An 11,599-nucleotide genomic window follows, 5' to 3' on the forward strand; every position below is an offset into this window, starting at 1 on the left:
TCATCCATTCCACTGTCACTAGAAATCAGAACTGGAAGGACATTCATTTCTATTCCCATTCACACTGTTTAATACGGAGATGGTTTGTCCTTAGAGATCTTATACGTATGAATATTAGTCTACTTCATATTACCCCTATATATTAGCTCAAATGTCTGTCGTGATCCTTGAACACTCTATACCATTCGCCCAATACTGTGTCTCTAAATTGACATAAATCCACATGGGTTGGGATTTACAGCAGTCCTTGGTTATGTAGTTATTGGCAACTGCAATTTCCGCCTACAGAAAACAACATTTGGAGCAAGTCGTCATTCTGACATGAATTTATGTTTGTTTGTTCTTCAGAAATGAACTCAGTAAACCGTAAATTTTCCTGGAAAATGAAGAGTGCATGTTAGAGATATTTATGGACTAGAGACAGGAGAAGGGGCTAACTGAAGCTCATAATTTAGGACTTTCATGAAGCCAGCTCAGAATAAGCTTATTGGGAGAAATGTCCTCCAAATCGAGATAGACATAATTCAATAGGAAGTCCAGACAGATCGGATGAAACTTTCATGACAAAACGTTTTGAGGGGAGGATACAGGTGACAACGAGGCTACTTGTAAACTATGGTACAGTGGTAAACGCCAAAGTCTATGTGCTCATCATTACAGTCTCATAGACACACATCTGAGGAGAGTTGAAAGATGACACCAGCCAAATTTGTATTTATACATGTGTGCACAAACTTACACACACACTACCTTCAAAGAATCTCAGTGCTAATCCATGGTATAACCTTTACTACATCAACTCAAAGGTCAGAAAATACTATGCAAACTTTCAGGTACTCAGAAGTCTTAATATAGGATATAGGATATATATAATATAGAATTATGTGGTATAATGAACTTTAGCCATTAAGAACACAGGATGAAGAGCACCACATTTTAAAATACATTTCTGTATATTTAGAAAATCATCATGAGAGGAAGATAGCCGGATAGAACCTCTCATCTTGAAGTGTATAAGATGTAACATGAAAAGTGGAGTCCCTTCCTATAATTTGACATAATAGTCACTGTATGTTGTAATGACCTCTATATTGACTATCCTGCTTTTCATGTTACATGTTGTAGAAACATACTGCCTCAATTCTAAAGCATGGGCAGATGTGACCTCTATTTCACAGCAGCTTGTATTGCACCCCATATTCTATTTGTAATCAAACTTCTCCAAATGTCCCATTAAGAGCAATATGTCTCAGATCTTAACAGATCACAGGTCACCTAGGACATACTTCCACTGCACCGTATCAGTTTTTAATGAGGTTATCCTCTGCCAGCCTTTGGCTTGTCCTCCTATGACCCTTTCTGCAAGGCTATCTCAGATCCCCAATTGCCTCGACTTCACATATATAACATTTCTTTTCCTGTAAGACCTTAGTAGAGTTGAAAGGTGATGGATTTATAGCCCCAGGAATGGGTTTGCTGTATGCATTGAAAAGTAGGGCAAAACACTGTGTTAAAGCGAGCGAGAGAGAGAGAAAACATATCACTATGAACCCTTAAGAATGATAGATGTAAAAAGACAGCAGTCTTGACACTGGGGTACTTGACACACTATTATAATGCTATGATTCCACTCTAATGGCCATGGCTTCATCCTTTGGCATCTACTACTTATATGGGGGAGTACTTAGAATTCTCTGCTACAGAGCTATCAGGCTGGATCTACACTGCCATATAATTCAGATTATCTTATTCGAACTGGATTATATGAGTATACACTGGCAGTTCATAGCAGAAAATCTGGATTTTATGTGGCAGTGTAGGTGATGCTTCATGCCTCACCAAGGGATTTACACAGTGCAGTTATAGTGTGAAATTAAACTTTTAGTCCTATGGCAACATCACATTAAATCCTAGGATCCGGAATTCAGGACAGGGCATTTATAAACTCCTCCGTCTCCTTTGGAAGTCACCAGAAGACCGCTATGCCTTTGGGAGTTTTGGGGATCTAAGGAAGATTTTGGAGAGGTTCCTTTCTTGAAGGCCTCCAGAAAGGATGATTAGCAGGTGTGGACCTGACATTTTAGGGGGAAATTTTCACCTGTAAGCAGGTGTGGGATGTACTACAATGGGTGAGGGCACCTTTCTCCTCATCCTTGGTTCACAGGGTCCCATCAGTCCCAGGAAACTGAGTTTGGAAGCTCTTAATCATAATGGATTCCATAAGAATCCACAGGAATTTTTTAAAAAAATGAGAAGTTAACAAAAGGAAATTCAAAGGAAAGAGTTTCTCAAGAGGTGAAAAGGATTTCTAAACTTCAAGCAGCTGTTTCCTCCTATGCAAGTATAAAAACAAGAACAACTGAGGTGCAGGAAATGAGAATAAACTCAGATGAGATTTTTCATCTTCATTCTTAGAATGTAGTGTTGGAATGTAATGTAAGTTGAAATATGAATGAAAAATTAATTTTCTTTTTTTAAAGTCTTTCTTTTAAGATAAGCATAATTGAACTAGATTTTTGTATCATATCAATGATTAATTTAATGTGTTATCCCCTTCTGTGTTCTAAACTCATCTGTATTGATAGCTGAGTCTTTCTTCAATAAGGACAATGAAAAAGTGTCATCCACAACACCTGGAAGCAGCAGACTAAGCTCGGCAGATTCAGGGCAGACAACATAGTGTACAACTAGGAATCTTAATTGACCACAAGCTGGACATGAGTCAACAGTGTGATGCAGTAGCCTAAAAAGCTAAGGTGATTCTAGGAGGCACTAACAGGAGTACAGTATAGTGTCTAGATCAGGCATGGGCAAACTCCTGTGGGAGCTGAAGTCCAAAACAACTGGAGGGCCCAAGTTTGCCCATGCCTGGTCTAGATTGAGGGAAGTCATAGTCCCACTCTATTCTGTTTTGGCCAGACCACCTCTGGAATACTGTGTCCAGATCTAGGTACCACAATTCAAGAAGGATATTGACAAGCTGAAACGTATCCAGACTATAGTGAGAAAAATGGTCAATAGGTCTAGAAGCAAGTCCTATGGGAATTGGTTTAGGGACCATGGTATATTTAGCAGCAGGCCACCATTTTGAGACATGTTATGCATGTTTAAATATTGGAAAGGATGACACATTGAGGCAAGGGCAAACTTGCTTTCTGCTGCTCTGGAGACTCAGACATAGAGTAGTGGATTGCAGAGAAAAGAGATTTAAAAAAAAAATAATTAGCAAGAATTTTTTGTTGTTAGAGCTTTTTGGAAGTAGAATACCCTGTCTCAGAGGGTGGTGGGCTCTCCTTCTCCAGAAGTTTTAAGTGGAGGTTGGATGGCCATTTGTTGGGAGTGCCAGTCAATAGGTCCTCTCCCAGTTTCCACCCAGACATATTAGATAGTGGTAATGGTTGTGTTGAAAAGCTCATTTTAATTTCTTACTCTGAAGCAATAAACAATGCTCTGTGTTGATTTGATTCTGATATCTTTGCTGATCAGTTTTCTAATTACCTCTCAATGCGACAGGTGTCTGTTTATGAAATCTGTTTATGCAGTTAAAGCTACCATCCTCCGCAGTATACCTCAATAGTTTATGTGATCAACAGGTAGATAATTTGGGCAGTTCCTCTTCCTTTAATTTTAGATCAATAGAAGTCATGTTTTTGTGTATTTGTTCAGTTGCTTCCAACTTCGTGACCTCATGGACTAGCCCACACCAGAGCTCCTTGTCAGCCATCATCACCCCCAGCTCTTTCAGAATCAAGCCAGTCACTTCAAGGATAACATCCATCCATCTAGCCTTTGGTCGGCCTCTCTTCCTTTTCCTTCCATTTTCCCCAGCATCATTGTCTTCTCTAAGCTTTCCTGTCTTCTCATGATGTGGCCAAAGTACTTCATCTTTGCCTCTAATATTCATTCTATTTTGCTTTGGTCAGACCTCACTTGGAATAACATCATGGACAGTTCTGGGCATCACAATTCATGAAGGATATTGACAAGTTGGAATGTGTTCAGGGGAAGAGGACTGAAATGGTCAACGGACTAGAAGCCAATTCCTAGGTAGAGTGGCTTAGTGAATGTTTAGCTTGGAGAAGAGATGGTTAAAAAGTGACACGATGGCCATGTTTTAATATTTTAGAGAATATTATATTGAGGAAAGAGCAAAGTTTGTTTTCTGCTCCAGAGACTAGGACAGGGAGCAATGGATTCAAATTACAGGAAAAAAATATTTCAAGAAAACATTAGGAATAATTTTGTGATGGTAAGAGCTGCTTCAGCAATGGAATGTGCTGCTTTGGAGTATGGTCGTCTTCTTTGGAGGTTTTTAAGTGGAGGCTGGATGGTCACCTGTTGGAAGTGCTTTGATTGTGTTTTCCTGCATGGCAGGGGATTGGACTGAATGATCATTGTAGTCCCTTTCAATTTTATTTATTTAGATCATTTATACCCCGTCCTTCTCAATCTCCAAAGAAGGTCTCAGGACGGCTTCCAACAGGAAACTCTTCGATGCCAACACAATATAATAACATAGCATGAAATACAATTGGCATACATTAAAAAGAGTTATAAATATACATTAAAACAATTCGCCAGTTCAAATTGTTATCCAAATCAGTCCAATTGCAATCCACTAAAACCTTATCTTCACCACTAAATCAGTCTATTCTGCAAATGCTTGATCTCACAACCAAGATATGAGTTTCTTCCAGAAGTTCAGGAGGAATGAGGCAGATCTAATCTCAATAGGAAGGGAGTTCTACAGACAAAGGGCTACCACGGAGAAGTCCCTGTCTCTCGTTCCCACCAAATGCGACTATATTCTAATGGTCTTCTTCAAAACCATGCTCCCATCTCCTGTCACCTGAGCTGGGTTTTTGCTTAATATTAGGCATTTGCCTAATATAGCTATGGAGCTATCTGAAGTTTGGGGATGATATTTCATTATCACAGCCTGTTTTAAAATATTTAATATTAAGCCTGCAACATTTCTTGATGAGATCGCCCTGCTTTGTTTTGCCAGTCTCCATGGCGAATCGGCAAGGCAATCCCACCGCCTTGTGCCCACCCGGCCAGCAGTCATGCTTCCCCATCACAAATGGAACATGGGAAAGCTCCATGGTAGAGTCCTACCATGCTGCCGTTCCAGTTGAGCAATGGGGCCCACCAGAAGTGAGACTACATCATGTGATGAGCAGCATGGGGCTCCATTACTCAACTAGGGTGGCAGGATGATAAAATTTCCTCGTGGGATGTGGTTGTAACTGTTTCAGAAAAGGTCATTCTATGGAAACAAACACAGCTACATTTTGATGGTCAGAAACAGAATGATAACTATAATATAAAAAAGGAAAAACAGCAATTACCTAAATGTGTGATCATTGTGTCCAACACCTTCACTGCTGCACTGTAAATCCCAGAATTCTTTGAATTAAGGTTGTCAGTGACCACAGCCACCACTGATACCAGGACTGGGTTTAAGCCATCTTTAAGGATGACGATCACAGAGATAACTGATTCTAATGCATACTGGTTCACTTTCTTGTTGGAGTCCTGGAGTCTCAGAGTAAATACATCAAAGATCTGTGTGTATTAAAATAAGAACAAGCAAATTGTGCTATAAACTGAATGCTATTTGGTTTACCAAAGGCACATGAAAGAAGACCCATCCCAAATACTGGTAGTTACAAGTCTTTATATAAAAGCAATACAGTGTTTTCATTGCCGTGTAAGAAAACCAGTTTTGCATTTAGCATAATTACCCAGTGCAAGAGAGAGATGCACCCCAAAAACCTTCAGGAGGGAAGCTAGGAGGAATTTCTGTTTTGTTTCAAGTTTTTTTCTCCCCAAGAAAAAAAGGTGGAGTGAACTTTATCTAATTTATAGTACAACACTGTATCCACAGGAAATACATCTTTGAACTTTGCATGGATAGAAGAAGCAATGAAGAATAGCTAACTCTACTGAAATGAAGGACCTCCCGCCAAACCACGAGGACATCTCTCATGCTGGAGAACATAGAAAATGCGTAAATATATTTTGGTGGCTATGGGTAATTTTGTTGGACATGGACTAGTCCCATGAAGGGAGGATCCTTTATTAATGTAATTTATTTAGTTTCCTTCAGCTTCTCAGCCACTTGCTGCTATTAATGGGAAACCACAACAATTTTTACATGTGGACCCAGTTTTTTCTATGAGCAGTTAAAATCACACTCCGTATTTACTAGGAGTAGAGTGTAGTTTGCACTGAAATGTTTTCAAGACTAAAACGTATCCTATCCAGAACCCAGTCACTCTTTCTCGCTCACCGGTTTAAGTCCCTTTGCACTAGAGAACTGCCTTTCATAATAATCCCAAGTTTGGGTAGCCTTGCAAACCCTAGAAGGAAAAATCACAAGAGCCCAAACTAAAACTAAATTTTAATATTTGTCTAGCCCAGTCCAGTCTCAGTGAATAGGATGCTCCAATTGAGTACCTGTACAATGTTTGAGGAGACAAGCTGGGGGTTGTTCTCACAGTACTCCATGAGCAATGTGATTCCATTCATTCGGATCTGAAATTCCTTTGCCATCAGTAGCTTGTTCAGCTCCCTAAGCTGCTCCATCATTTCAATGCTGCGGAGGGAGGTTCGTCGACCCATAGGTTGTGGCAGAGCTATAGAAATTGACCTGGGGTTAAAAATGAAATTATTTTTCATTGTGTTCTTCTAGAAAACTACTTGATGGAAAAAATACTAATGGAAAATCAGAAACAATGCTCTAATTTACAGAGGCTATATGATTATTATTGGGGGGGGGGGGGGAAGCTAAAGAAAGTCCAGGAGGGATGGAAAGCTGAGGAGGAGACTAGATTAGTCCAAGGCGTCTTTTTACCTGGATAGAAAAGCAATCAGGTGTAACTATGGGGCAAGGTGAGAGGGCATTGGGTTCCCTCCTGGTAAGACTTCTTTCCCATCCATGAAACTTTTTTCCATCCCCAAATTCCTACCATTGCATTAAAATATAATGTCAGATAAGCATTTAGAAATACAGTTACATATCCAAAGAAAAGGGGGGCAGTCAAAGTAACATAGGATGAGCACTGTGTACACATATGAGTGGTTTTCAGTGTGTTGTTGTAGGTTTTTTCGGGCTATATGGCCATGGTCTAAAGGCATTCTCTCCTGACGTTTCGCCTGCATCTATGGCAAGCATCCTCAGAGGTAGTGAGGTTTTCAGTGTCTTATTGAAATTTGGAGATCCGGGTTGGGTGGGGAGCAAGGCAGTACCTTCATTTTCATATTTGGGAAGCAATGTTCTAATTCCACCCTTCCTATATCGCATACACCCACATGGTAGAGCCAAGGTTCATATTACTCAAGGCCAATCATATTATTTTGACACCAGAGGCACAAGTGTTTCTTCCTCTATCACTTCATTGCAGCAAAATATAATTATGTTAATGTAAATAATTCATTTATTGCCCTTAATTACACTCCAAATCTTCTGCTTGGCTCAAGTCTGGTCCCAAGAGTACCTCATGACCCAAGCAGAAAGGGACAGGGTTTTTTTTTTTTTGTTTTTTGGAAAGGAAGCAGAACTTTTTCTGAGTGATTGTTTACTGCATGCCTGTGTGTGTGTTCTGTATAAAAAAGTAGTCTTTTCTGCAACTATAAAGACTATTTTTTAAAGGAAGCACATCACATAAACACAGCTTTCCAAAAAAAGCTGAAGAGTTCTTTCTTTGATTATAGCTTTTTCACAGCCAACATAAAACGACCAACTGAGGAGTTTTTTTTAACAAAGCAAAAATTACTTCGCTGTGTGCCAGTTGTGTGATCTCTATAATCAAGAGTTGCAGAAAAGAAGGTGACACCTAAAGATCAACACATTTTATTTGGCACATGCTTCCGTGGATTGCACACCACTTCCTCCAAAGTGTACAATAGATGAAAACTAATGTAAAATTAAATGTGTTCTTCTTTGAATATGCCACAAGATTTTTTGCTCTGTTACAAAGTTTAAAATAGTCTGAAATAGCTTCCCTGCCCTGCTAGGCAAAAGCAGGCTCTGTTCCGTACCCTTCATCTGAAGGCAGGCTGTCCAACGAAGTTGCCAAGCTGCTGCTCTTGGAGCCCCTGTGACTTTTGGCAGAAGGAGCCTGGGATAGTGGGTCTTCTGTTCCCTGTGTAGAGAAACACATTTCAGTAAGAACAGAATTTTCATTGAACTGCGTTCAGGACAAGTCCCAACATTTTCACACTATATGGCTCATCCAGATTGGCAACTTGTGTCAATTAAACCCATATCATTTCATGTCTTGGAGTCCCTCGTGGCACAAAGGGTTAAACCCTTATGCCAGCAGGACTGAAGCCCAACAGGTCGGAAGCTCGAATCCGGGGAGAGTGCAGATGAGCACCGTTTGTCAGCTCCAGCTCCCCATATGGGGACATGAGAGGAGCCTCCCACAAGGGTGGTAAAATATCATAACATCCAGGTGTCCCCTGGGCAACCTCCTCGCAGACAGCCAATTCTCTCACACCAGAAGCGACTTGCAGTTTCTCAAGTCACTCCTGACACACACACAAAATCATGTCTTGACATTTTTCTCCTCTTCCCTGGCCTAACACACTTTGAGGGGTGATGATCGTGAGAAAATAGAGGGCTGGAGGTGGGAGAAACAAACTTTTGTTGATAGCAACCTATTCTTGTTTCTCTTGCTCTCCTGTTCCAACCCACACACACACACACACCTCCAAATGGAAAGATTTTGAAATCTCTCTCAAATCTTAGTGTTAAATTATAGGTTCCAATACCACTATTGCCTTTCTGGAAAAGATTAAATCCCTCCCTCCCACCCACACAACCATTATTCAGTTAATGGCTTAATGGTGCCTTTCTTCCTCTCTTCAGCATTGTCAAATCCTCCAGGACTGTTACTGTGTGTGAAGCAATTGCACTCATTTCACAGGCCGTATTTCTCTTTCTTCAGGACTCAAATGGAGGAAAGCTTTCAATAATGTGCTTCCCCCTTCTTCTCCAGTTCCTGCCTTTGCATACTTCTTTTTCCCAGAGACATAAACCTCATGAGACAGTGAGTTATACGGGGAAGAAAGTGATCCTTTCCAGCACAGCAATAGCATTACTGGAGTGTATCACTTTAGCACTTAAGAGAGAGGTTTATGGAAGATGGGGAGGATCCAAAGGACACAATTCAGATGGAAGAGAGCAGGGATACAAGAAATGAGATTCCATCTAAATATTAGGAAAATCCTCCTGTTGGCAAGAGCTGTTCAGCAGTGGAATCACCATCTCTGGAAGTTTTTAAGCAGATGCTGAATGGCCATCTGTCAGGAATTCTGTGATGGTGTATTCCTACATGGCAGGAGAATTCATTGGATGTCCCTTGGAGTCTCTTCCAATTCTATGATCTATTATTCTAAGCAGGGCAGAAACATCCTGGAAGTAGAAAAATTTGATGTCTCAGCTTACATCATAAGTAAAGTAAGTAAAGGTTTCCCCTGACATTAAGTCTAATTATGTCAGACTCTGGGGGTTGGTGCTCATCTCCATTTCTAAGCCAACGAGCCAGCATTGTCTATAGACACCTCCAAGGTCCTGTGGCCAGCATGACTGCATGGAGTGTCATTACTTTCCTGCAGAAGTGGTACCTATTGATCTACCCACATTTGCATGTTTTCGAACTGCTAGGTTGGCAGAAGCTGGGGCTAACAGCGGGAGCTCACTCTGCTCCCTAAATTCGAACCTACAGCCTTTTGGTCAGCAAGTCCAGCAGCTCAGTGGTTTAACCCACTGCACCACCCTTACATCATAAGCAATTTTTAAAGTCTTGTATTGTGTAGGTAGGAAATACGTTGGAAAGCTGGGGAGCCCAAAACATACATATATGGGGAAAATATTATTTTAATTTTAAAGGTAGAAATAGAACAACAAATATTTCAAATTCCCAATATTTTTGCCCATCTGGAAGAGATACATTTCAACATTTTTGTAGCAATAAAAAAAGAGCCACATGGACCCAAGCACATAATTTACCAACAAATGAAGAATATGTTGCCTTTGATCTTGTGACACCAAATATTACTGGGATGCTTCTTGCATGTCCATACTCACTTTCTGTTTAATTGCAGCCATGACATTGCGCAGGTCATGGGAGGGTAGGCTCTGCTTCAAGTACCCATCAAATTTTGTATGGGACATAAGTATGTGCAGCATTTTCCGGCCATAAAATCTAATGCAGAAAGAGGAAGAGTTAAGAAGACTTGAGTGCAAAATCCTAACTCTGTTCAAAGAGTAGCATCAGATAACTTAAATTATTATTCTATATATATTAGCTATACTTATTTGTCCTCCAAAATAAATACAATCCGTTTCTTTGTTATCATTTTTAAGAATATCAAAGCATAGGAGACAAACACAGAGACTATTACATTATGCAAAAAGCTATGAAGACTAGTCCAAGCTGTTGGGAGTTACCTTGTATCTTGGTTGCGGTCCTGGGCGAGCTTGACCAATGTGTGCACCAGGGCCTCGGTGTTCTCCCGGTTGCCTGAGAGCAGTTTCTCAGCTCCAATCTGCTCCACAACAGTCAGCAAATGTTCAGCAGCACATTTACGAATGAGAGGGTTACGGTGGCTGTAATACAAAAATCAATGTGGAAGGAACCACAAAGTTTTTTAACTGTGAGATGAAAAATACCAAGACCACCAGAAAACATGGGGCAGGGTAGCAGTAATAATTCTAATTTGTCACAGTTGACCCAGTCTCTTCTCTACTTTCCTGCAAACCCTTTTTAGTCCAAATATGGGGATCTTTTTCCTCTAAAAAGGAAAAAAAATAAATCAGAGTTCTCAGCTAATGTCAGGGAGAGCAGCTATAAAAAAGAGGAAAAACCTTCTCTTACAGTCTCTCCTATCTCTCAGGCTAGCTGTGAGGGTAAAGTAGGGAAGAGAAATGCTATGTACACTGCATTGAAGTTACAGGAAGGAAGATTAAGTATCAAGGAAATAAATAATGAAAGTGTAAAGTACTCTGGAAGCAGGTAAGCATTTGTAAAGATGGATGCCTAGCTATTTTTAATAGTCTGGCATGGGTGTTTGTTTGGTGTTCAAATGGGTGTGGAACAAAATGGGAGTGAGAAGGTGTGGTATGGCCACTGTTGTATCTCAGATCAGGAACACCTCTGTCTTTAAATACCACACCAGTTCAGTAAAACCAGCAAGTAGTTTTTTGATGGATATATGTAAGCAAGCAGTAAAAATGGTAAAAAGAGTACAGTCCAGAACAGTATTCTCCAAAGATAACAGATAGTCGATGAACTTCAAGGTACAAAGGTAAAAACACAGAATCCAAGGATGTAAAATCCAAAAGAACAAGACAGCATGGAGATCCAATACACAGAACAGGAACCTGGCTAAACTTGAAACATGAAACTAGAAATCCACTTGGAAACAAGATGATCATGAAATTTCAAAGTTGATCACACTGAGCTAAAATTCTTTCCCTGTGTCATATAAAGCTTTTCCTGTCTCAAGAAATGAAAGGAAAACATGTTGTTTGCCTTTACATGTTGTTTGCCTTTATAAGGACTTCTTTTCTCTCTTTTCTAATAGA

The 11,599-nt window shown here is 40.2% G+C and overlaps 1 protein-coding gene across 1 annotated transcript in view; it reads right to left on the reverse strand.

Annotated features, from left to right (window-relative positions):
* Positions 1–11,599, reverse strand: part of TOGARAM2 (TOG array regulator of axonemal microtubules 2) — an 87,256-nt gene that overhangs the window by 16,891 nt on the left and 58,766 nt on the right. Inside the window, exons 7-11 of the mRNA XM_067462883.1 lie at positions 10,463–10,621; positions 10,100–10,217; positions 8,047–8,150; positions 6,463–6,655; positions 5,352–5,568 (exon numbers count right to left, since the gene is read on the reverse strand). Of these exons, the coding sequence (XP_067318984.1) occupies positions 5,352–5,568; positions 6,463–6,655; positions 8,047–8,150; positions 10,100–10,217; positions 10,463–10,621 (791 nt within the window). The remainder of the gene's footprint in view (positions 1–5,351; positions 5,569–6,462; positions 6,656–8,046; positions 8,151–10,099; positions 10,218–10,462; positions 10,622–11,599) is intronic.

This window comes from Anolis sagrei, chromosome 1 (assembly GCF_037176765.1).
Source record: "Anolis sagrei isolate rAnoSag1 chromosome 1, rAnoSag1.mat, whole genome shotgun sequence".
NCBI classification, from domain to species: domain Eukaryota; kingdom Metazoa; phylum Chordata; class Lepidosauria; order Squamata; family Dactyloidae; genus Anolis; species Anolis sagrei.